The sequence below is a fragment of the Peromyscus californicus genome, unplaced genomic scaffold, assembly GCF_007827085.1.
Source record: "Peromyscus californicus insignis strain IS unplaced genomic scaffold, ASM782708v3 Scaffold_14__1_contigs__length_90479793_seg_2, whole genome shotgun sequence".
NCBI lineage: Eukaryota > Metazoa > Chordata > Mammalia > Rodentia > Cricetidae > Peromyscus > Peromyscus californicus.
In genome coordinates, this window is record NW_026294436.1 from 52,646,452 (window position 1) to 52,673,230 (window position 26,779).

The window sequence follows — 26,779 nt, forward strand, 5'->3', positions numbered from 1 at the left end:
TATATCTAACTACATTAGATGATAAACCTTTAATTATGCTGCTAAGTGTTTGCCAACAGTGGTTAAATATGCCCAGTCCTCAGGTTCTCACCGGTAGGCTACACTAATCTCATCTGATCATTGAGATCATTATGAGATGGCATGTGAAGAAAACTCATGACCACACAGTACTTTTGACTTCTCTGCAGACTGTTTGCTCTTTAAGAAAGATTTTTAACTTCTTGGGTTTTTCATCTCTCTCCAGCGTTTGCTTTTGAGACACTGTAAGTAAATACAAGTCCACTTGCTTTTAGGGTGGGTTTCCTTGGCATTTAGAGGAATCTAACAATTTTTCTGGACTTTGTTTTACTCCATCCTGCTGAGCTTAAGGATGGTGGCTGGTGGAGCAGGAAGGGACCGGTCTCAGAAATGACCACCAAATATTTTATTTATTTTACTGGGAGGCTTCAATCTCCAAGACAGTGGTGGTGAGATGGGAGGGTGTGTGAGAAAGCAGGGAGCCAGAGCAGGGAAGGCACAATTGGTAGTGGTCTCTGGCAGCTAGATCAGCTGAGGGAATCGATTCTGGCTGAAGTAAGTGTTGCCTCGAAAAATCTGGCCGGCGACCCTACTCCCGGACTCGTCTTCGATATCATCCCCGGCCGACTTCCGACGAGCGTTCTGGTACAGCACAGCACACACACCTGTGAGCCAGGCGGCCACAGTGCCGGCAGCGAAGATGCAGAAGCCGACGAGCAGGAGGAAGATGTAGTCCTGCTGGTCCAGGTGTGTGATGCACTTGTACTGGAGTGGGTTCCCCACCTTTGTGATGGGCCACCCTTTCAGCTCAGTGGGCTCTGTGCACGTGGCACTCTGACCGTCTGTGAAGAGAAACACAGCAGGCAGTGTGCTGAAATGGCAGGCTCCCCAGTGTCCTCAGCCAAAAGGAAAGGTGTCTGGAGCTCACGGCTCAAAGTGTGGCCTATGGGCCAATGGCTTGGGTGTCGTCTAGACTTTGTTAGAAATGCAGAATCTCAGGCCCACACCAGCCTGTCTGAGTTATCTGCTCCTCAACAGGAGTCCCATGGTGTGTGGTGGTATACTAAAATTTGAAAAGTGCTGTGCCCGGGGCTGTGTCTTACTCCCAGGCTTAGCTGCATTCGGACCATGACAATGGCCTTTGCTTAAGACCCTCTTTAAGGGAAGGAGAGACTCCAACAGAAGGTTGGAAACTTAAGCATGGAATGTTGGAACTTTTGCACTAAGGTTTACCAGCTTCCCCCTTTCTCTCTCTTTTCAGTCTACCTTTCTCCATCTCTTGGTCCCCTTCTCTGTACTAGTTCCTGAGCCCGCTCAGGCACTACTTTATGGTTTGAATGTTAATTGTCTGCCTAAAAGACGCATATTTTGAAACCTTGGTTCCCAGCTGCTGTGCTGTTGAGTGACTGGATCGTGAGGGGTTAACCTTGTGAAAGGACTCATTAATCATCAATGACTTCACAGCAGAGGGCTGTTAGTAGGTGGGGCTTAGTTGGAGGAGGTAGGTCATTGAGGTGTGACTTTGAAGGTTGTATCTTTCCCCTGGACCCTTGCTCACTGTCTGCTCCCTGGCTACTGTGGGTGAACACCTTTGTTCCACTCTGTGATCTCTGCCTTGATATTCTGTTTGAATACAAGCTCACAGCAATGGGATCAAGCCACTGTAGGCTGAAGGCTCTGAAATAATGAGTCAGAGTCAATCTCCATACCTTTACAACTGTTTCTCTCAGGGATTTGGTCACATTGATGAAAAGCCAATTAACAGAGACCATTAATATTGCCCAAGAGAATCAGAAACCATTTACTTCAACTTTAGGGAGGGTCAAGATCCCTGGGAAGGTCTCTGGTATGTTCTTTGTATGGAAGTCTGGGAAACTCAGTGTAAAGACTTTGCCAGTAGGTGAAGCAGTTCTACTTCTTAGCAATGGTATTGGCACTCACCCGTTGGTTGCATGAATGACTTGAATATTCAGTCCCTTTTAGCAGCTGATGCAGCTCCCTGGATGCTTCTCTGCGTGCCTCCCCATATCTAGTACCATGTACTTCAGTATATAGCAGAAGGAAAAGAGGGCTCAAGCTATACAGAACAGGGATCCCATCCAAATCATCACCTGCTAGTCATGCAGACTTTTCAGGACACCTCATTCCCCACCTCACAGGCCCAGACCATGATGTCTGTTCTCAGGGTAGTTACCAGGATTGGCAGGCATGGGTGAGAAGACAGGCCACTGAGCCAGTCATGCACAATACTTGGAACTCTAGCCTCAGCTCCGTCCTTCTAGCTCTCTGTACTCTACCATGCTGATGCCGAGGTGTATGCTCAGGCACCCAAGTAAACGTACCCAGCATATTTATGATGAATAAAAAAGCTCCAGCTCAGAGTCAAGACCAGGGTTTGCAATGACCACAATTAATCATAATTGCAACTACTATTTTCTAAGCTTTTAGTATAGGCTGACCTATACATTTTATCTCGTGTAATGCTTGCAACCATCTTGATGCCTATAGTATTTTTTTTATCTTTAGTTTATAAACAAGGAGATGGAGACTTAGGAAGTTTCATGATTTGGAGGTTCTAGATAACTCAAAGGATCTAGCCAGGAGACTATAGACAGAAAACCAGGACTGAGCTGTTCCAGGCAGTGTAGAGACATGGGAACTATAACCAGAAGACGTAACAGAGAAGATTCTTCTAACTATAGAGTAGGAGCTGTGCAACTCTGTGGTAGCATCCATGTCCTTGGTGACAAGGAAGTTAGGGAAGTAGGGTTGGCTAGGAAATCCTAACAGAAGCTAGAGGCAGGAGAATTCTCGAGGAGTTGTCTGGAAGGATGCCAGGTGGGTGTGGGGGCCTGGAAAGAACAGTTGAAGGGTAGGAAAGTTACAACTGGGGTGTCAGCGGGTCATGGTGTTGCAGATGAGCTGTTGGAGGAGGTTGTAAACCTAGGAGAACCAAGACTGTACCATGTTCATTGCTTGCAGTGATCACTGAGGACAGGAGAGAGTGTGGCCAGGTATCCCTGTGGGCCACCCTGCTCCAGTTGCTCTTGTTCATGTTGAGGGAAAGGGGCTGTGGGCATGGAGGGGCTGAAAGACAGTCGTGGCTTGGCCTAACTGAAGGCTTCCTGGGCTCTGCGTGAGAGTTCAAGAGTGGAGCTAGGAGGAAGCTGCTGAAACTTCCAGGATTCCATCCAGACAGGATTCCCAGGTCACCTGCTCAAACTGCCAGAGAAAGACAGATTTGAAAAAGGAAAACGTGGGATTCTGAGGGTCGGAGCTGTGTCTAGGGGTTTATCTCATTCTATTTTTAAAAAGATTTGGCTTTCAAATTGGGGCTTGGGCGGCAGAGATGAGACTAAACATTAAACACACACTTCCCCATTTCAGAGCATTAACTTTGAAAGGAGCAATTAGGCAGTGATTTTAATGCATTGTTAGGCTGCTATGCGAGTGAGGGATGTGGGTGGTTCTGTGAGGAGGGAGGCTGGGGCTCTTCCACAGCTCCCCTATCTCCCTTCCCCCATCACATCACTGTCAAGGCTGAACTTCTCTCTCAGTCTCCCTGCTCTGTGCTTTCAAGTTCACCAGCTACGGTCCAGGTCACACGCAAACACCAGACTGCTTCCCCCAGGTTTAGCTTTTTCTAGACTCACATGATTTAAAATGTTCCTGTGATCCCCATTGTGGGCCTCAGGTTTTATATAAAACCCCCAGCGCCTGTCCTGGCTCCTCTCAGCACCTGCCCCCTTCATTCTTTCTTCCTGGCTGCACTCCTGGTGGCTCCCTTAGTCTCCAGCCTGAGTGTCTTAAGTTTGATCACATCTTGCCCTGGCTCTCATCTGCAGCGAGCTGTGTCACACAACTCATTGCATCCACAGCCTCTTTCTTCAGTCTTTGCCTGATCAAGCTCTTCCCATTCCATAAGAACTAACCTTAAAGTGTCTCTGCTCCTATGAGACCTCCCCCGGCCATTGGTCTCACAGGTCATAGGACATGCTGATGTTCCCTTCTGATCTCATCCACAGCCTTGCCCGGTATCATTATAGTGCACATGCCACAGTCTACCTGTGTGTGATGCTTGTTTCCATGACTGCCTTTTCTGTTCTACCAGAGGGAGTTTTAGCTCTTGAAGGTGTAAAGTATATCTGATCATGATTTTATTAATAAGAACTATTAGTCACTGCTATTTGTAAGTATTTGGAGATTTTTTAGTAAGTTTTAAAGACAATCGGATTCTAGTTAAATTGTTAAAGACAATTGGATTCTAGTTTAATTCTACTGTGGTTAGAAACATGTTCTGTCATTTTGAAAATCCTTAGAAATTTCCATTATGGCCTAGCATCAGGCCAATTTTAGTAAATTTTCTTTGTTCTGAAAAGTACATATTTTACTTAGATTGTGGTATTATAGAGATCTACACCTTGCTGACTTTTTTTTTTTTTTTTTTTTTGGTTTTTCAAGACAGGGTTTCTCTGTTTAGCTTTGCGCCTGTCCTGGATCTCACTCTGTAGCCCAAGCTGGCCTAGAACTCACAGAGATCTGCCTGCCTCTGCCTCCCGAGTGCTGGGACCAAAGGCATGCTCCACCACTGTCCTGCTTACCTTGCTGACTTTTAAATTTAATTTAAATTTTATCTTTGCTTGCCTGTGTGTATGTGTGTGTGTGTGTGTGTGTGTGTGTGTGTGTGTGTGTGTGTGTGTGTGTGTATGTGAAGGTAGAGGTCTTAATCTCCCCTTATATATTTTGAGACAGTCTCTCACTGAACCTGGAGCTCACTGTTTCTTCTGGGCTGGTCTGCCAACAAGCCTCAGGAATTCACTTGTCTCCACCCCTCCAGTACTGGGTTATAGAAATGGATGACCATGTCTGGCTTTTAACATGGCTGCTGGGGATCCAATCTCAGGTCCTCATCCCTGAATAGTAAGCCCTTTACCCACCAAGTCATCTCCCCAGTCTCTTTTGCTTATTGCTTGTTTTGTTTTGGTTTGGTTTTTTTGAGACAGTGTTTCTCTGTGTAGCTTTGGAGCCTATCCTGGAACTCCCTTTGTAGCCCAGGCTGGCTCCAAACTCACAGAGATCCTGCCTGCCTCTGCCTCCCCAGTGCTGGGATTAAAGGCATGTGCCACCACCGCCTGGCAATTTACTTCTTAATCTATAAATATAGATTGCCCCTGAGTTCTTGTTGGTCTATTGGTTGTCTATTTGTTCCTGTGGGAAGGAATTTTACCTTTTATAGATACATTCTTAACTCAAAACCCTCATATGAAAGTCAGCATTCCATTTAGATCTGTCATGCTCTAACCTATGTTGTTAAAAAGATGCACAGAAAGCTCTAGCTGTTGCCTTGCAGTTGTTGACCAACAGCTCCTTCTGTCATAAAGCTCCTTGCTGTAAAGAGCACCTTTGCCTTAGTGTAGCTGGACTGAATTCCTTTTAGCTAGTGTTTGCATTGCTTATCTTTCCCATTCTTTTAGTGTTTCAGTTTTCCCATGTTCAAGGGATATTTTTGTGTGCAACTTATAGCTGGGATTTTTTTCCCCACCCAAGCTATTAAACTTTGTCAGTCCATTGACACTTTGTATCTAGTAACTTACTTGTTTCCCATTTATTTCATTTATTTTATGTCCTATTTCTTCACTTTTTCGTCTTTTTGTTTATTATTTGAATCCATTTTCTTAGCTTGTTAGTAATATATTATTTTTCTAGTCTGATTTGGTGATTCAGAGATTACATACCTGTGTACTGATAGTGGGGTATTTGATGTGTGCCAGATAGCATATGAAGCATTTATAGAATTTAGCTGTAAAACCTACTCTGAACCAGTTTGGAGGGCAGATTTAAATATTGCAAGACTAGGGAATGAATAAACTGTATATCTATTCTTCCTCTTACTAGGGCTACCACATGCTATGCTCTGACCAACTCCAGGGGCTCCACTCTCATTATAGATGTGTACCTAGGCCCCTGATATCCCTTCTTTCAGTACTGCTCCAGTGAGCCCAGAGCATCTGCCCCAGTTAAAACTCCCAGGCACAATTACAGATGTTATTAATGTTTAACTACTTGCAAATGGTTCCTAAGGCAACATAAACTATCACCTTGTTTATTTCTACACACAGCATCTTAATCACAGGCAGTAAACATGTCTTCCAGAACCAGGTGTATGCAGAAACCAGGGAGTCTGTGCTTAGAACCATACATTAGTTGTAAAAGGCTATGAGGCTTCCCTTTGAACTCAGGGTTCCTTCTAAGAGGACCCTTTCCTTGGCCTGCAGAAAAGCTCATAGTTCTGGCCAGGGGCCATACTCCAGATGTCCAGGCATTTGGTACAGAAGGAAGCAGCCCCCTCTGCATGCAGGCTATGTCCTACTGTGTGCTCAGTGAACTCTCTGGGATTTGGTGGGGGGTGAGCCTCAAAGAGGTGGCAGGGTATTTGGAGAGGATGGAATTTGAGGATACCCCTTCAGAGACCTCTCCGAACATCAATTTTTCTTTCTTTTTTTTCCTTTCCTTTCCTCCCTTCCAGTCTTTTTCCTTTCCTCTCTGCAGTAGTTAGGATTCAGTGTAGGGACTAGTGCCTAGTAGGTTACATTTATCACTGATCGAGATTCCTAGCCTTTAAAATGGTTTGAAATAGAGGCTCAGTAGCTTTCCCAGGCTGTGAACTCATTCTGTCTGTAGTCCAGGCAGGTTTTGAACTTGGGATCCTCCCACCGCAGCCTTCCAAGTAACTGGAATTATAGATGAGCCCCACCAGGTCGAGCTCAAACTCCAATTTTTGTTGGCTTACATGTTTTGCTAAGAACATCTTGGCCCTGTTAGTCTACATGTCTTTGGCCTATTGTTTGGAGCAGGTTCCCTCGGTGAAATGTGGAGAAAACACTATGACATCCTTCTGTGCCATGGATGAATCTCCTGAGGGGATGGTTCTCTAGACAGGAATCTATCTGAGGAGCTTAGCAGGCCAACACCAAAGCCGATTGGCAGGCAAGGCCTTCACCATGGTTTCATGAACCTTTTTACTTTTGACTTGGGCTCTACTTTTGCCTACCAGGAGCTACATTTCTTTTTCACCCAGCTATCTTCCTGTGATGTCTAAGTAGAGTTCACTAAACTACAACCTGCTTGTTTTTATAATTTTTTGGGGGGGGCATAAAAATCACTCTGTGCTGGATAGTTTTATGTCAGTGTGACACAAGCTAGTGTCATTTTGGAAAAGGGAGCCTCGGTTGAGAAAATGATCTCACCAGATTGGCCTGCAGGGAAACCTGTGGTATATCCTCATGAATAACAATCAATTTATAAAATTTCAGGAGTGAAGGGCACTACTACTCACCAGTGGACCAGGAAGAAACAAGGGACTCTCCTTGCTCACGGGGTAGAAGCAAACACTGTGGGTCCCACCTTCGCTATTATGTGCCTTGATTCTTAGTGTTCTTACCATGTGCAGTGTTACCCTGGTCTGACTCACCATCCTCCCCCACTCACCCCACTTTCCTGACAGTCTTTCCTCCTTACAGCAGTGGGAGCCAACTGTCAATCACAAAGCATGTTACTACTCTGCCAAAAGCCCTTCCAGGCCTCCTTGTCACATTAGAACAAAACCCAACACTTCCGTGCTTATTTGCTCTGTGGTCTGGCTTCTGTCTGGTTTCTTTTGTCTCTTTCCTTTCCCTTGCTTTACCCTTCCCCAACTAGTCTCACCCTCTAGTATGTCAAACGCGTTCCATCCTAGTGCCCTTACCTCTGCTCATCCCCTTGTCTGGAAAGGCCCTCCTTTCCCTCACTTCACATTTCCATGCCTTGCTCCTCACTTTATCCAGTTCTCTGCTCAGAAGCCACTCGCTGGAGACCTCCTGATCAGAAGCATCTGCCCGGCCATGATGACATAAGGGCCAGGCACACTCCTCCCCCGAGAGCAGTTGTTGCCGGTGACATGACGTATGTTTGCTTACAGTCTTCCTCTCACCTGAGAATGTCAACTCCACACAGTATGTCTCTTCCATGGTGGTCTGCCCAGTGCCTGGCCCAGACCCTAGCACTGGGCAGGCATTCAGGCTCCAAGCTGCGCTTCTTACAAGAAAATAAATAGCGAATGGCAGGAGTTTGCCTCGAATATGACTTTAGTTCCAGTCTTGGTAGACTTCAGCTGCTGCTGCTGCTGCTATATGTTATATGTTGTTATATGGTATTGGGGATCAAACTCAGGGTCTCATATCTACTCGGCAAATATCCTACTACCAAGTAATAGACTGAACCATGAAACACTTGTTGTTTTGTTAGCTCTGATTGACCTGGACCTTGATGTAGACCAGACTAGCCTCAAACACACAGAGAGACTTTTGCCCCTTCCTGTCTCCTGAGTGCACGGACAGAACTGCCTGGTTTTGAAATGTTGCATCTTTCATTTAAAAACTACTTGACTAGGCTGAGAAAAAAAGAATCTCTTTCAACTCAGGCTATCATGGTAAAACTACTGGCTGATCATATAAACAAACTTGAGAACATAGTCTAATTAACAGCTACTAGACTCCATTCAGAGTCTAAGACTAGCAACATCTACAAGGTCGAAGTAACAACTCCAACAGGCATTAAAGCTCACACATAGTCCAGATTAGTAGCTAAAAAGATGAAGTCAGAGATGTACAGAGGCAGGCTTCAGCCACCTCTTACTGGGTGGGCAGTGTGTGATCATCTCCCTGGTTGGGCCATAAGAACATGCAGGGTGTCACCCCTGATTGACTTGGCCTCCCATATGCTCAGAGAATTAACCAGTCTCAACAGAAATCAGCCCACCTTTGTCCAGTCTCTGTCATTCTATAGCCCCTGCCCCCCACCCAAGCAGCTTAGTGGCTGCCCATGCAGGTCCCCCACTGTCTCTGGAAGCTGCCCTGACTACTTTCTTCCTGCAATAAATCTTTAGTGTTGGGAGTTCCCTTGGAGTTCTTTAATTTCTCATTTCTCCTTAATACAGTTTGCTTTTGCTTTATCCTCCCATGAGCTCACATATTTAACCATCGTGAGCACTAGCCACTGTCCCAGGTTGACTTCTAGTGACCATTGAGTGTCTGGCACCTTCAATTCCTGGGTCACACCTATCTGAACCCCAGATCCCCATTGCTCTGGAAAGAACCTCATTACTACCATGATGTGTTGCCTGATCACAGGTCTAAAACAATGGGACCAATTGATTCTGGACTCAATCCTCCCAAACTCTGAGCCAACAGTCACGTTCTCATGGTAAGTCAGAAATGTCAGGTATTTTATTATGGTGATGGGAAGATGACTGGGCAAGTGTGTAGCTCAATGTATTTCCCACAATTGTCTAAGCTAAACCTTAGGAGTTACCCTTCACTTTTCCTTTTATTTTCCCAATTTCATTCACTCATTCATTTGATGCAATATTTATTGGGTATTTTCTCTTTGACAGACTTAGTGCCATTTTCTAAAGGTGCAGGCATACTGTCATAGTTCTCCCAGTATATTAAGAAAGAGGTTAAATTAATACAAATTTTTTACCTACAGTTTTGCCAGAGAGGAAGTCTAAGGAACCACGAGAAGGCCAGTTCAATCCGAAGTCCTTTTGTTTCTACCTTCCAAATTCTTCTGTCCTACTTCTCTACACCTCCATTCCCACTGCTGCTGTAGGCCACCATTCTCGGCCTCCTGTTGGTCTACAGGAGCTTAATTCCTAACTCTCTCTCCAGACTTGCCTGCCTTTCAGGGCTTCACGTGATACATGGGATGACCCTCAGACAATTGTTCAGGGTCATTTAGGATAGACCCTTGTCTCACTTTCTAGTTGCATCAATCATGTTGCATTCCTCAAGGATAAGGTGCTCTTTATCTGTATAGATGAGACAGTGAAGTAAAGAACCACTGTCTCAGGCCTTATACTGATGCTTTCTAGAAGCCTGAGTTTGCTGGGTGGTTTGAGAAGCCACATGGAGAACTCTGGTGCTTCACCGATTGAAAGACCTTTAGACAACTTACTCTCAGGAATGCCCTTTGGGTTGAGTAAGGGAGTCTGTCAGAATCACTAGTTAACCACTCTTCTGGGGGTGGTTTAGTCACTTCCATTTCTGCCCCTTCACTGTCCTCAGAAAGATGATCATCTAGCATCAAGGCCAGGGAGTATTTTATAAGATATGACAGCCAGGCTGGCAGAGCAGTTGACAGTGTTTGAACCATCTACTGCATAGAAATTAATTCTCATTTTCTCTCAACTCTTCTCCCCACCTGCCTGTAGTCTTTATTTCAATTTCTCTGGTGGAGGAACTTGGAGCTGAGTTAACATTTATAGTGAAATGGTCAAAGACCTGAATTCATTCTGGAAATCTAAGTTTTGGCACAGCTGAGGGTGACTTTGTACTTGGTGTGTTGAAATGGGGCCCATTATCCTATTACAGCTGCCTGGATACAGGATAAAATAGCCTCAGAATGGAACTAAGATGTTCTCTGCTCAAATGCTCTGAAAATGACTTGGACCTGAAGCAGCACATGACCCAACCCATCTGCTCCCTGCAGATGTCTCTCAGTTGCTTTGTGTACCCACCTCTGTGGCACCTTTGCCTAGATTCCTCCTTGACTTTTGGGCCCCACCACTGGGGCTCAAGTAGAACTACCCAAGGACTATAATTTAAGAGGGGACACAAAGGGACCCTCTGTCCTGAAACTGCTCCATTCCTATCTCTGAATTCTTAATTTCTGATTGTTTCCTGTCAAACTCAAATACCCCATGAGGGGAACATTTCAAAACAGTATTACCCATTAGCATCTCAGTGCAAATTAATTTGTTCTCTACTTGGAACAACCCAGAAGCTTTAGAACACAGGATATTGCCATAGGCTCTCTGAGAAGTGGCCTAAGGACACTTGTATTGGCAGTTCAATGACTCAGAATCACAGCATGTGAGATTTTTGAGCTCATTAGAGTTTAAGGATCTCTGGATGTGTCAGGCCTGGGAAGAAAGACTGGGACACTGACTCCCTAGTGGTGGGGGACAAGTTGACGGAGCTTAATACAGGCAGTAGAAAAGTGCCAGACTTACAGGCTTCCTGCTTCTTAATTTCCCTTCCTAACTATGGTTGTAGCCATCTCTACTAGGAATACCTCCTTCTCCACTTTTACCCATCATGCACTTGTTTACCTGGGATCCTGTCTGTTGAGCATTGCTCTCTTCTTCTATCATGGATATCTTGTTTTCCTATTTATGTATGAAGCCTGCAGATACAAGGGATCTTGGAGAATTTCAAGTTCTATTCCCCAATTTTAAAGACAAGAAAAGTGAGACTCAGAGTGAGGGAGCAGCTCTCCTAAAGTCACACAGCAGGGTGCTGCCACCAGGGCAGGGCTTTCTGGCTTTCCACTCTGTTTTACATCTGTTCTATCCCTACATGGTCTGATTAGGCAGGAATTAGGACTTCTTTGTCTGTGACACAACAATCTTCATATATTTTGTATGCATAAGAATATAATAAATGTTCTAGAGTCAAATAGGCTGATGTGCCAAATAACATACACCGTTTTTGTATAAAAATGGAGAATAACCTGGAACTTGGATGTCTGGATATATCCATGCTGGGCCAAACCAGACCCAGCAGTCACTTACCTGTGAAGATACTTGCTATAGTTTGGATATTAAATGTTTCCTCAAAACTCATGTTGACAGCTTGATCACCAATGTAATATTCAGATGTGGGGTCTTTGGGAACTAACTGATTCATAGGTTCTCTGACCTAATCAGTGGGTTAATCCATTGATGAATTCGTAATTTGAGGCCATTACGGGAAGTGGTAGAAACTAAAAAGTGGGGTCTCATTATAGGAAGTAGCTCACTTTGTAGTGAGTCCTTCCTCCTGTATCTCTTCGCCATAAAGCCTAGAAACTGTGGAGCCAGCCAACTGTGGACTTAAATCTTTGAAACATAAACCCCAGCAACCTTTATCTCCTTTAGGTTGTCTTCTCAGGCATCTTACCACAGCAAAAACAAACACCAAACAAACACCAAACAAACATCAGCTCCCTCCAACACAAACTAAAACACTCCCGGATTCTAAAGCCTCTGCTTAAGGCTCCTTTGTTAAATGGCTTCCCCAGCACTGTGAGAGCCACTATCCTGGGTGGCTACTTAAATGGACAGACATTAAATAACAACTAGAAATGCAGGTCAGTGGTACTCCACATTTCAAGAGCTCGATAGCAACATACAGCTAATGGCGCTGTATTGGATATCACATATAAAGTGTTCCCAGTGCTGCAGAAACATCTGTTGGGCTGCCCTGGGGCTGACTTGCAGGGTAAGGGGGAAGCAGACATAGAGACCAGGAGCTCAGAGCTGAGTAAGTTTTGGAGAACATCCTGGGAATATTTAACCCTGTCCCACTAGGGAAAACAAATATCCTGGGAAGAATTCAACTGCCACTCCCACCTTCAGATAGCATTAATGACTGGAAAATTACAGCTTCAGCCAGGAATTAGTTCACCTACTTGCTGACCTGGGCTGAAAAGGAAGTGGAATGCATGCGTCTGTTTTTAACCCTGTACTCATCAAGGCTCATCAGGGAACCTGACATCAGGTATATCATAACATACTTCCATTTCTGCTATCTTCTGCATTTGGACAGTGAACTGTGTAAGATAGAATACTTTCATGTATCTGGTTAGAGTGTCATTGTAGGATTTTGTTTGAGTAATACTTGTATAATAATAGTCTTGCTCATTTGGGAAAGCTACAATATTCCTGTTTTGTGCAGCATTATGATGAATTGAGGTGAGCAAAACATTTCAGTTTCCTGTACAGCCTCCCTTTCAAGGGGTCCTGAGCCCAGGATGTGACATATAGATGGGCACATCCTTATTCCTTTTCTTGAGTCCCCTTCATCTCCTTTCAGGACCTCTGCTCCCTTCAAGGTTTCCCACAGTTGCAGAATTCATATTAGGTAATTAGAGATCCCAGTAGTTTACCCCTTTCTCTTCTAGGAGAGCTGGTAACAGTTCAGGGATACTTGTATTATTCTCCTCAGGAAGTTAGTATTCTTGCAGGGACCTTTTCAAGGTCATGGCATTGGGGGCGTGAATATCCTATGTCTAATTTCAGCTCAGTAGTAGGCAGCAGTTGGGGAGGTATTGGAGTAAAGCTTTGCTCAGCACTTGCACATCACAAGGCTATGCCACCCCACATGGACTGACTTTCTCTTGTCTTCTCCCCTGGAAAGCTGTATATCCATACCTGCCTCTGGAAGTGGGATTTTCTTTAGGTTGAGCTTAAAGACCCAGACTTGGTGGTGTAGGCACAGGCACCTTGGTGGTGCTGGTTCACCCTGAGTCTTATAACTCATTGATAGGTAACCAAGTCTTTACTCTGACCTTCAGTTTGACTCTCCAGGGTCTGAAAGTCTGGCTTCACAATTTATCTAATATCCAACTCCTTCCAGGAGTCCCCTTGCCCCTTTCCTCCTGTATTACAGTTCTGGGATTTAATGATCACCTTCCCAAGTTCTATGCACAACCCATCTATATCTCTATAGTCCTGTTTCCTGGACAGTATTTTGTGTGTTGAGCCTTCTTGAAGTCCACCCGTTGTCCAAGGAACCACTTGGCTGACATTTTCTCTACACTATTGTGCATATCTCATATCTACCAACTAGTTGTTTACAAAATGCTTATAAAGTGTCAACCTTAATGCTAATCGCTGTTTGTAAATGTTCTTATTTCATCATTATGACAGTCCTAGGTAGGTTGCTTTTATTATTACCCATGTCTTAAAGATGAGGAAATAAATCAAAGGTCAGATATATCACCACAGAGAGATTAAATGACTTATCTGATACCTTATCGATAGTAAGTGTCGATATGCTAGGATCATAACCCGTCTATTTCTCTTTAGAACCTGAGCTCTTAGCACTGGGCTCTGTTGTCTGCATGGTGGCTGTCCATGACTTGTAGCCAAGATTGATATAAGTGTGTGTCTAGGCATATACTGGCTCCAGTTTTATTTAGCTCTGCTGTGCCCCAGACTTTGGGGCACATAATGATGGGGCTGATCTCCTAGAGTCACATGAGTCTCTGAATACAGCCCCTCTGAGCCTGGCTTAGTTATACCCATTGGCAATTGTTCAGTAATGGGAGTCACTCAAAATACATTTGAAGGGATGAACAGATGAACTAAACAGTAGCATAGAAATCTGTTACTTCACTGCTCTTTAAAAAATTTGTTTACTTTTATTTTATGGGTATGAGTGGGTTGTTTGTCTGCATGTATTGTAAGTACACCACATGCATGCAGTGCCTGCAGAGATCAAAAGAGTGTGTCAGATCCCGCAGAACTGGAGTTACAGACAGTGGTTAGCTTTTATTGTGAGTGTGGGGAGCTAGGGACTGAACCCAGGTCTTCTGCAAGAACAAGTGATCTTACCTACTGAGACCTATTTCCAGCCCCTCACTTCTTGCTTTATCAGGGACAGGTAGACTGTCACAGCAACGGCATACTGCCCTTAATACTGCACTACAGGGACCATACTAATGCTAAAGGATGGTGACTCCTCGCGTCAACAGAACCTATTTACAACTGGAGTCTCCTTTGCGACCAGGCTACTTTGCTTATGTCCTTGAAATTCTTTCTGTGTCCTGAACTGTGGCTATCTGGGGGAGAAGTGTGGGTTCCATTCTAGAACATGTCAAGCTCCCCATTTTGACAGCAAATGTAGGATATAAGTAGGAGAGTTTGCAAATGAGAGTTCCCCAAGAATGTTTGTCTATAGCAAAGGTATTTCCACCCCATAGAATAATTATAGGAGAGTCAGTGAAATAATGCTTCCTTTGCATTAAAGTCTAGTTAGAGGGTGAGAAACATCTAATGAATTTTACTGTGTGTTCAGTTTGGTGTATGTTTGTGTGCATAAGTGGATACATGTGCATTTATACATGTGTGTATGGTATTTAGGTGTAATTTATAGGCACACACACTTATGGTGATACCTACCTTTGTGTTTGTGTATGTGTTCATGTGTTTTTATGTGTATTTACATACATGTATGTTCATTTTTTTGTTTTGTTTTGTTTTTTTGTTTTTGTTTTTCGAGACAGGGTTTCTCTGTGTAACTCCAACTGTCCTGAAACTCACTTTCTAGACCAGGCTGGCCTTGAACTTACAGAGATCTGTCTGCCTCTGCCTTCTGAGTGCTAGCATTAAAGGTGTGTGCCACCACCTCCCATCTCATGCTCCTGTTTGTATGTGTACACACACATGTGTGTGCAAGTGAGAGGAAGATGTGGGAAGAGGAGGATGAGGAGGAAGGAAAGGATGAATATGAGATTGAATAAGACCCAAATGAAGGCTAACACTAAAGTAGACTTCTCTTTTTAGAGTCTGGGTAGATTATGTGAAATCTGGACAGGTAAAGGAATATTACAATTACTTTTTGATAGTGCCTGTTAACAACAACAACAAAAGATCTTCTATGAGTCCTAAGTAGTAGGCGGATATGAAGTAAAACTGGTTTAGTTATATTTAACTAACCTGCCATAAGATATGATTTTCAGATTTAAAAGATAATACGGTCTCATAAAGACCTTGCTATAGTTTTCACCTAAAATGTTTCCCGAAGGCCCGTGTGTTAAAGGTTGGTTCCCTGGTCCATGTAGTTATTAGTAGGTGGAGGAACCTTTAAGAGGAGAGTACTAGTTGCAGGAACTTGTGCAGCTGTGTGCATGCCCTTGCAGGGGATATCGGGACCCCAGTCCCTTCAGCAGCCTCCTCTGCCACAGGCTCACTGTGACACATTGCTTTGCTACAGGTCCAAAAGCAGACCATGGAACCTTCAAAACTCTGAGCCCAAATAAGTAGATTTTCTCAGGTATTTTGCCAACTGACCCTAAACTGCATAGCTCAGACCTCAACTTGAAATCAGTTTTGTTTTTTTGTTTTATGTTTTTTTTTTTAAAAAACATTAGTGGTGTGATTTTGGTTAAGCCAGCCTATATCCTCATCCAATGACAGAATTAAAAATATCAATTCTAGTCTCTTCCCCAGGCTAGTGGCACAGAATTTATTTAAAGTTTGGTGTGATATCCAAGCAAAGAAAATGAGACATGTGAGGAAAAACTGTCCCTGTTGCCGAGATTTATCTGGCCTTGGCCTATTCATGTTTTCTGAGATATCAGCAATGAACAGGAACAATGGGGTCATATTTCTCCAAGAAGTGGTCTAGAAGGCTCCTCTGAGTCTCTGGACAGCAGAAGGGGGGTGAGTAGATCAGCAGTTGTGGGTCCCACTGGCTATAGAGGAAAACTGTGTCTGCCTCTTATCCATGAGAGATTTATGAGCTTGGCAAGATCGATATGCCTTCTGCTGTCTTTGAAAACATGCAGCGAAACAGACCTGTTTTATAATCTTGTTCAATTGTGGATTGAATTGAATGAGTCAAGGAGTCCAAAGGAGTCAGCCTGAAAATTCCGAGAAGACACAACTGTAAGAGCAGAAATTTGATTAAGGAAAATTGTATGAGGGGTGAAAGCTTGGTGAATTGCATGGTAGGCTTAGGAGCTGGAATAGAAGGTAAATTGCCATGGGGTAGTCAGCTAGGGTAGGAGGTTGCCCTGGCAACCTGGTGGCCACCACTCAAGGGAAATTTGTATGTATAGCTGGATCATACAAATACATGACTTGTACAAGGTTGGGCCCGTCAACGTTCTGTGGTGGAATGGAGGAGGGTCTCATAAGGTCTTACCCCTTCCTGAGGAGCTTTTGGCAGTTAGTGGTTACCAGGGAAGGGGACGACATTTTCTTCAGTGATGTAGCCAATGGTAAATGGCCCATGGTCCTGTATCCCTGTAAATAACACCTTGCCTATGTTCACGTGAACAACTCTAACTCATCAATCTCTCTCCCACTCATATACATATGTGTGCGTGCACAACATGAACAAGAAGGGAGACTAGTTGGAAAGAAGAAGGTTAGTGGGAATGGAAGGGGGGTAAGAGACATAGTGGGGGAGTGACTGTAACATATTATATGTAATTAACAAATGCTAATTAACACATTTGAGCTCTAAAAATGTGTATGTGGGGATTTGGTTTGGTGTGATATCCAAGCAAAGAAAATGAGACATGTGAGGAAAAACTGTCCCCATTGCAGAGATTTATCGGGCCTTGGTCAGATGAATGTGGGGATGGGCAAGGAAAGGTGCTTGTCTTCGCACCAGATAACATGTGGACTGGCAGTCACAATCCCATTTAGGAACTCCATCCCATGCAGGGAAGTTGACTCTCTAGTAGAGGTCTCTGTAGAAAGCACAGAGCACCAGTGGATGCAAAACGTTCTCTGACCCTTAGAAGAGATGCTATCATCTAAGATGCTTAGACAGATGCTGTCTTGGCTCCCGTCTTCAGTCTCAGTGCCATGGAGATTTCTGACAAAGTCACAGCTCCTTTTTGTTTACCCTAACAGTGCAAGCTGGAATCTTTGCTAGCAGAGTCAGATGCCCATGGCACAAAAGGTAAGGAGGCACTCACCCCGAGTGCTTATTCTCAGTGCCTCCTTACATTCTGGCCGGGAACCCTGTTTGCTTCACTCGGGTGGCCTGCCTGCCTGGAAGGCCTTCTAGGACATGGGAGGCTCCACTGGGAGGCCTGGAGGGCAGGTTCTCACTGGTGGTCATCCTGACTCTCTCCACCAGTTTCTGCAGTGTCATTCTTGGCCCGGAATCACCAAGTGGACAACACCAGTGGCTCAGGGCTGTCGGTAAGGGGCCTCGTTTCTCTGAAGCTCTGACTTCCCTGAGGTTGAAGGATACAGCAGAGTCCCTGGGAAGAAGACATGAGGCGTTGGGGTACTGAAGGAGCCATGGCAGAGAGGCTTGGGTCAGTGGCTGGAGTGGCAGCACCTATTGGAACTCTCCCAGGTAAGGCTCCAACGCTGGACTCCCCTAGTCTGACACTGAGCATTGTGATCTGTCCTCTGATTCATGCTATTCTCTCCTTCCTTGTGAGGTCAGCATTTCGAAACAAATCAAAGCCTTCCCTTCTCTCCTCTGTCTTCTGCTGTCCCTGGAGCTCCCATGCCGCTCTCCCTGTGGAACTTTTCCTTCCACATCTCACAGTCTGGTTGGATTCTCTCTCACCTCTGAATGGCTGAATTTCTTTTAGACCTTGGAAAAATTCAGTCACTGCACTCATCAGATTCAAACAGTTTACCAATGGAGTCCAGTGTCCCTGAATTACCCTGTTACATTGCAACTACAGTACTTAACCATTTACATACACATTTTATTGGCTACAATTCTGCAAATTATGTAATATATACCAGTTTTATGGATGGGAAACTGAGGTGCAGGGAAATGAGATTTTTCCAAAGACAGACAAATAGTAGATGACATGTCTGAACTCTGAATTCTCATTCTAGAACTTTTCCTATTAAGCCTTGTTGCCTCTCCAGTCAAGCCAAGGAGGGGCCAGGCCAAGCAGTAACAGTGCTTTTGGTTATTTTCACCCATCTTCCCTCCCATTCTAACCATCTTTTGACTCACCTTTTCAGAAACCAAGTCCTCTGGTTCCATCACATCCTTCCCCACTCCCAGTCAGTCCCTCACCTGGGTGCTCCGTGTGGGACAGTAGTAAGTGGATGGCGAAGTCCAGGAAATCACAGGTGCAGTTCCAGGGGTTTCCACTTAGATACAGGGTCTGGAGTATTGTCAGCTGGTGCAGGGAGTTATGTTCCAGGATCTGCAACCCGGTGTTCCGGAGGTCCAGGAACCGCAGGGAGCTGGTGTTGGCAAAGGTGTATTCGTCGAGAGACAACAGGTGAGGGTTGTTCGAAATGTTCAGCCGCACCAGGTTGCTGAGCACTGAGAAGCTGAATGGGGAGATGGAAGTTAGGTTGTTGGAGCTGAGGTCAAGGTAGATGAGTTTGAAGACCCCGATAAAGGTATAATCCATCAGCTCTCGAATCCGGTTGTTCTGACAGTCCAGGTAAACAAGGTCACTGAGGAATCCCAGCTGCATGGCTGGTAAACTAGTAATTTTGTTATTGCTCAGGAGTAGCCTCCGGGTGTTCAGAGGAATGTCAAGTGGGTATTCCATTAGCTGCATATCTGTGCAAGATACTTCTTGGTCTTGACACAGACAGTTGGTTGGGCACTTGGACCCTGATACCAGCCCCATTCCTAGAGAAAAGAGTAACAACTGGGGGCCAGGGCCTGAAGCAAGGGACATAGTAAGAAGCCACAGTTCTCCTCCTTCTACCTTCCTGAGGGCGGGCACAAGCTGTCCTTCTGATCTGAAGGCTGCAGAGGGGTGGGGCGGGGCAGGGCAGGGGATGGGTGCTGGAAAAAACTGTAACACTCTAGCTTTGTGCAAAGCAATTTTCCATTACAGGAGAACTGAACAGAAGTTGAAACGCGAGGCCCAGTGCCCTGCTGCTGGCTTGGTGGCTCTGCCTCTTGCTCAGTCCGGAGTGCTGTTGGAAGCTTGCCCACTTGGCGGCTTTGAAAGGTCTCACCCTTCCCCTGCCTTTGTAAGTGAAGGGGAGCCAGGGGAGAGCCACATGACAATGAGGTCGCCAGTTGACACTTTTGTGATGTCAGCAGCCTCAGGAGACTGCCAGGCAGAAGGAAAGGCTTCTCAGCTCTTCTGGGAGTTTGGGGGTGTTTTGTGTATGTAGGTAAGCTTGCTCTCTGGAGGAGTTGGGCATGTGGGTGTCAGGGGACACGTATAAGGGTACTGTGTGCGTGTGTGTGCCAGTGCATGCTTGGAGTGTTCATACCAGCTCCTCAAAGAGGTGTCAGAGAGGATGTGGCTAGATCGGAGCCCCTAACTCATAGGGGGACCTGGGATGTCTCCAGCCCCATCATCCTTTCTGATGATCAGCTCCCAGAGTGGGTATTTTCTTGAGTTCTGAATTTTGAGGAGTGCCAGTTGTTTTTAGAAGACAGGAAGAGGGTTTGCCTCTTTTGTAATAAAGCAATGGGAATTTCTCTGATAAGGCAGGATTCTAAGATTATAATTCTAGGTTGTATACATTCTTGTCTACATTTGGAGAGAGAGAGAGAGAGAGAGAGAGAGAGAGAGAGAGAGAGAACATTAGTATTTTTAAGGACTTTTTTGAACAATTGTAAGGTACTCTACTTAAAACAAAGCCCAAATGTACATATTAAAACAAAAACAAAAACCAAGTGTGATAATATGAATAATTTATCTTGCATTCACCTAGAACTTTAAACACATTGGGTGCATTTCTAGTGCTTCTTCTTTGAGTTTCTTCTGCTCAATAACTGCTCACAGATGATAGGAGTCTTTTGGAGGCATGGGGTCTGAAGTTCTCTCTGGGATGTGTAACTCACTCCATGGGGGAAGGTATGAGGTCAGAAATGAAGATAAAACATCTTGGGAGTTAAAATTGTATATTTATGGAAAATAGGATCTTACTCTTTAGAAGACTTCATAGATAATGTAGGTGGGAATATTAATAACTCAGTGAAACCTGTATTTAGCTTAGCAGAGTGCCTGGCACTAGGCATATAATAAATATTTATTGAATGAATGATGCGTGAATGTCTCTGATGGTTTGCTTCCTTTTCTTGTTTCTCTGCCAAGAGAGAAATTAATAAAGTCAAGTGGATTCATGGCTAGTTAGCTAATGCTTGATTTTGTTTACTGACTCAGCATTTCTTGGGTGACTGGCTGGGAATTAACATGATGACTTAGGGATGTTTACTAAATTGAAAGTGACCTTCTTTAAGCAGAAATTTCAATCACTTAATGTAATGCCCTAAATGATAGTTATACAAATTGAAACAAGATTTAATTGATAGGGAAGCCAGCCTTTCTTTGTAGTTAAAATAAATTCTGTTTTAAAAACATAAAAACATAAGCAAGTCCCTCCCTAGAGCTTCGAAAATTGCTCATGAGATAAATTTAGATCATAAAAATCTATAGAATGAGATTAATCTCCAAAGTGGCCATTTCCTCTGGGAGTCGCAGTGGAGTGTGCTGCTCTGGCAGGGTCTCCTAGGGACACTTTATTAGATGTGGGTCATGTGTGCTGGCCCCTTTGTTCCCATGAGTGGTGGTCACTGACTGACCTCCGAAGCTCTCAGAATGCTCCTACTTTCTACTCTCTCTTTCTTTTGGAAAAATGTTTTAATTGCACTGTTTAATTTATGTATGCGTATATTTGTGGTGTGTATGTGTGGGCACAGGTATGCCACACTGTGCGCATGGAAGTCAGAGGGCAACTTGTAGGAACTCTCTTCCATCCACCCTGTGGGTCCTGGGGACTGAAGCCAGATCATTAGTCTTGGTAACAAGTGGTTTTACCAACTAAGCCACCTCACCAGCCCCTCCACCTTTCTTTGGTACCATTCTGTCTCTCTTAGAGTCTTTCCTCAGAGAACCATGACTCCAGGCTGCCCCATTTAGTTTTCCAGCATTCTTGACTTCTTCACGACAATAGCCTGTTTGACCATACTGTGCAAGCACTCTCACTAACAAAAGCTTTAGATAGATTCGTTATGCTAAAGGTTATTGAGCGGCAGCACTGACAGGCTGCATCTCACTCCCTGGAATGGTCGACCTCAGTCATTCTTCTTGTTTTAGGTAGCTGTGCAGTTTCTAGTCCTGAAGCCTCAACACTCACGGGTGCGTTGTGATTGTGAGAGGTTAGACCTGCTTCCTAAACGCGTTCATTTTGATAGCAGAGTCAATGTTGTTAGAGGGCTGGGGAAATGGCTCAGCCAGGAAAGTACTTGCCATGCGATTCCAGCGACCTTAGTTTAGTCCTCAGAACCCATGTTCAAAAACTCGGAATCCCAGCACTCAGAAGGCAAAGACAGTGGATCTCTGGGGATTGCTGGCTGGCTAGCCTAGCACACCCACTCAGTAAGTCCCAGGTGACTGAGATCCTGTATCCAAAAACAAGGTAAGGCCGGGCAGTGGTGGCACAAGCCTTTAATCCCAGCACTTGGGAGGCAGAGGCAGGCGGATGGATCTCTGTGAGTTAGTTCCAGGCCAGCCTGGTCTACACAGCGACATCCAGGACAGGCTCCAAAGCTACACAGAGAAACCCTGTCTTGAAAACCAAAACCAAAACCAAAACCAAAACCCAAAACCAAAAACCAAAAACCCAAAACCCCAAACCCAAAACCCAAAACCCAAACCAACCCCCCCCCCCACACACACACACACAGAGAGAGAGAGAGAGGGGGGGGAGAATAAATAGCACAGATAACGGTGAATAGACAATTATTATTTCTTAAATTCTCTTGTCTGTGAACTTTAGGGTTTTTTTTTTCTCAAAAAAATATACCTTCTGTGACAATTATTTCTTAGATCCCACTTTTGGACAGTCTAGATCAGGCTGTTTGCCGCTGGCTGAGTTGCTTAACTTCTCTGGGCTCTATTTTTCTTCTTCTTATATCTATTTAGGGAGGTAGGCTCGAAAATTTATAAATCTCTGTAGAACTTCTAAACCTCTTTCATGGTGGAAAAGTTACAGGTGCTGAGTGAAGAACAATGAGGAAGAGTTGTGGGGCCAAGAGAGTGTACCCCCAGAGTGTATCCTCCGAGTGTACCCCGGGAGTGTACCGGGAAGCCCTCCACACGGCTGCAGAAACAGAATCCTCTCCCCAGAGAGCTGCTGACAACCCCAGCCACAGCTGGGCTGCCCTCTCAGTGTGTGTCTCTCACCAGCCCACCTCTGCCCCTTAGGTAGCCAGGGGCCATCCTTCCAGGAGATGAGTGGTCACGGCCTGGGTCCTGCTTTTAACTCTTATCTGATGGAGCATTCCCAGCTTAATGGTCCCTTCCTGGTGCCAGAAAATCTCCAGTGGCTCTCGGGTGGACTAAAAGGCAGCTTCTGTCGGACAACAGGGCAAGGTGACCCATGACAAAGTGGCATTTCTGAGATGCGGACCTTCTCTCAGAGTGAGGGGATGTGACTGACAAGCTAGGCTGCTAAGGGCCCTCACGGGTGTGTTTAAAACGTCCACAAGAGGCAGCTGTGAAAGCAGAGGGCCGACACTAGATGCTTACCGCCAAGTCAAGCGCTTACACAGGTAAGCAGCTCTTACGTTCTTACTACTGAGAATTCTGCGTAGCTGCCTTGCTTCAGGTGGTAAGGGAAGCTGACTTGGTGATGCTTATATTTGCCTGAGAAGAAAAGAGCAATGAGGAACATACGTGCCATTTTATTAAAAGTGTGAGTGGGCGCAATTGAGGGCCCACATGGAGTTATCAACCAGTGGTGCGCAGGCCAATATTGTTTTTTCTTTCCTAGCAGCTAAACAGGTGTTCATATCTAAAGAAGTATGAGAGCCACTTAGGACATACAGTTCACCCCAGACTTTGAGCTTGTCCAGCCTTTCTCCAACAGAGTCCTCTCAGGGAGCCTGGGACCATGGGGCGGTGACGAGAAAAGCAGGTGAAAACAAATAAGGTTAGTGTGGAAAAGAGAAAGAAGTCCCAAAGCATGCTGGGAGGGTTAGGGCCCAGGCCCATCAGTATTATACAGTTGTCTGTATATACCTTGGGTCTGTTTTTAGTATCAGCTGGTATAAACTACCATCACCTTTTCCCTCAAGGTTGCCTGAGTTCCCCACTTAGGAGACAAACCTTAAGAGGAGAGGTTGGAGGAACTCACTCCAATTTCTTGTGCTCCCCAGGAATGCTTTTGTTTTTAGGATTCCTCCATATTGTGCAGTTCCGCAGCACTCATTATCCAGAGGTGACCAAGGGGAAGCCTCAAAACTGCATACAAGATTTAGTGGAAGAATTGGATCCCACTTCCAGCTCAGAACAGATGGTTCTTTGTACCATGTGTTCTTGGTAGTTTGAATGAAATTGGCCCCATAAGCTCTTAAGGAGTGGCACTATTAGGAGGTGTGGCTTTGTTGGAGTAAGTATGGTCTTGTTGGAGGAAGTGTGTCACTCTGGAGGTAGGCTTTGAGGTCTCATATATGCTCAAGCCATGCCCATTGTTTCAGACCATTTCCTGTTGCCTGCAGGATCAAGATGAAACTCCTTCTCCACTCTCAGCTCCTTCTCCAGTACCATGTCTGCCTGCACGCCACCATGTCCTGCCATGATGATAATGGACTAAAACTCTGGAACTGTAAGCCATCCAATTAAATATTTTCCTTTATAAGAGTTGCTGCGGTCATGCTGTCTCTTAGACAATAGAAACCCTAACTAAGACAGATTTAAAAGTGAGGGTGTGACTTACCGCTGTCAGGGAGAGATGGCTTGGTTTTCCAGGTGCCTTGTAGATTTCAGTGTGGGAGATGCCTGTATAATGTAAGCTTTGGGAGAAGATTTTATTGATCTGGGTGGTGGTGGGCATACACCTTTAATCCCAGCACTTGGGAGACAGAAGTAGGTGGATCTCCAAGTCTGAAGCTACCTTGGTCTGCAGAGTTAGTTCCAGGACAGTCAGGCTACACAGAGAAACTGTCTTGAAAAACCAACAGAAGATTTTATTTAGTGACTTGGGTGTACACCAATGCTTCCTTCTGTGGGCATAAGTCTCCCCTTTGGTGAGAGGGTGATGGACATTGCCTTTCTAGGGTTGTTGAAAGGACAGTAACTGCTTTTTACCATCTATCAGCTTCAGGTACATGCTCTTCTAGCCATCCAGTGAGTCCTGTAGTACGATCCCATCTTATAAATGAAGAAACAGACTCTAAGGGGTGCCAACACTCAAAGTTACAGAACAAACCAGTGACAAGAACTGGCAGAAGCCTCAACTACCAACCACACCATCCAAAAGTGCCCTGAGCATTCACTGTATTTTTCATTAGTTCTGTGGAATAAATTGACCTCCCGGATCAGGCCACTGGTTCTGATTGTGACTAATTTATACGCTGGGGCTCTCTGTCTTTCAGAAGGCCTATGACATTGTTTATCCTTGACGTTGTTCTTTTTTGTTGTTATTCATTTGATTTTTTTTTTTTTTTTTGTGGTGCTAGGGATTAAACCTAGAGCCTTATGCTAGGAAAGCACTCCATCACTAAGTTCTATTGCTAGCCTTATTTATTTATTTATTTATTTATTTATTTATTTATTTATTTATTTATTTATTTTTGTTTGTTTTTTGGAGACAAAGTCTCTGTAGTTCAGGCTGGCCTTGACCAAACAGAGGCTGGCCTTGAACTTCTGATCCTTCTGCCTCCATTTCCTAAGTACTGGGTTTAATGTGGTGCTAGGGATAGACCCCAGGGCTTCATGAATGATAGGTGAGCCCCCTACCAACTGAGCCACATCCTCAGCCCCACCCACCTCCCGTTAACTTCTTAGAGCAAGCTTTGAGACTATTCAGTCAATGATCTTTCTTGTGTAGGGGGAGAAACTAAAAGGAAAACCAATTTGTTCACTCAGAGAAGGAGTGGTAAGCCGGACATGCTAACTCGTGTATGCAGCCCAGCACTCAGGAGACTGGGGCAGGAGGACTGCTGCTAGTTTAAGGCCAGGCTGGGCTGTAGAGTGAGATCCTATCTTGACACCCGCCCCCCCCCCCCCAACCCTCCAAAAATGTCTAAAAGAGGGAAAGAAAAGGAGTTCAGAGATGATAATAAGCTTAGCAGTGACTGGGGTGACTCTGTTTCCCTGTAGAGCCCTCACCCTCCCTAGGGCAGGATTCCTTCCGGGATCATCTAGAACATGCTGTGTCCACTGGGAAAACGGTTGTCTACGTGGTGCATAACTGCCCTGGTAGGAATCTCTCTGTAACCCAGGGGTGGCTGCCCCACCACCCTGACTCCAAAGTAATACTCAACTGAAATCTAAGGCAATACAAATCTCTGTGTAGAGTAGACCTTAGGTGAGATCTAGTCCCTACATAGGCTTAGGAAATCATACGCAAGAGGGGGACTGAAAAAGCAGATCAGTCCTGCATATTTCCCATTGGCATCCTTCAAGAAAGATTTTTGAAAAGACAAGAACTTTAAGCCGAAGAGTGGCTGGCGGATGTTAGGTGGGGCTTCCTCTGTCTGGTTCTGTGAGCAGGCATCAAGTGTGCATTTGATTTGGAGTCTAGAAAGGATAATGCTCGTTTTGCTTGAGTCTGGTGAGTCTTGGTGTCTCAGTTTTCCTAATGTCTTTGAAGGGCTGTTCTTTTCTCACTGGGCTGGGTATGAAAGAGGGAAGTCAAATGCCAAGGCTGTCTTGTCCGGATACCCTTGATGGGCAAGAGAGCACCCTGGTTCCCCTGGCCATAGGAAGAAGGCTTACCCCACCAGGGGCCTTATACAGAGCAGAGCATCGACTGCATCTTAAGTGGTGCTTAGGACTCCTCTTTGCATGGATGGATTTTCCCACACTGCCCTCCTTCAAGAGGCTGGAATGAACTTTAAGACATTAAAGGTTCCAGTGATATCAAATTGGAGGCAGACTGAGTCAGTGGTCAGCTTTGTGATGTTTTGCCTATGTTGCCAGGCATGCGTCCTCAAAGGAACTTTTCTATGTGAGAGCTCCCATGATGGCAGATGAGGAAGGTGACCTCCTCTTCTGGGTGTCCTTAGATTGGCCTAGATATTAGGTCTATAACTGGTGATCTGTCATGAGGCTCGACGGTTTCTACTTTGTGGATCTTGCTGGCTACCTTCCCACCAAGTCAGTTTCAGATGTTTCTGTTCTCTGTGATTTAGAGGGCAAAGGCCAAGGAAATGCCCTATGATGTCCCAGGCCCTCCTGCTGCATTATTTGGCCACTTGCTTCCCCCTATTTTCCCAACTCGGAGCCTCCGTACTCGGGTGCACACACACTCTCTGCT

At 45.0% G+C, this 26,779-nt stretch overlaps 2 protein-coding genes across 2 annotated transcripts in view; one reads left to right on the forward strand and one right to left on the reverse strand.

The window, feature by feature from the left end:
* Positions 1-399: 399 nt before the first annotated feature.
* Positions 400-23,444, reverse strand: Lrrc52 (leucine rich repeat containing 52). Its single transcript, XM_052737506.1, has 2 exons — positions 18,609-23,444; positions 400-860 (listed from the first exon to the last, which is right to left on the reverse strand). Exons 1-2 carry the CDS (start codon positions 19,228-19,230, stop codon positions 541-543), a joined length of 942 nt encoding a protein of 313 aa, XP_052593466.1. The 5' UTR covers positions 19,231-23,444; the 3' UTR covers positions 400-540.
* Positions 23,445-24,069: 625 nt separating this feature from the next.
* The window catches only part of Rxrg (retinoid X receptor gamma), a 154,590-nt gene continuing 151,880 nt past the window's right edge, over positions 24,070-26,779 (forward strand). Inside the window, exon 1 of the mRNA XM_052737499.1 lies at positions 24,070-24,124. Coding sequence (XP_052593459.1) covers positions 24,085-24,124 — 40 coding nt within the window. The 5' untranslated portion in view covers positions 24,070-24,084. The remainder of the gene's footprint in view (positions 24,125-26,779) is intronic.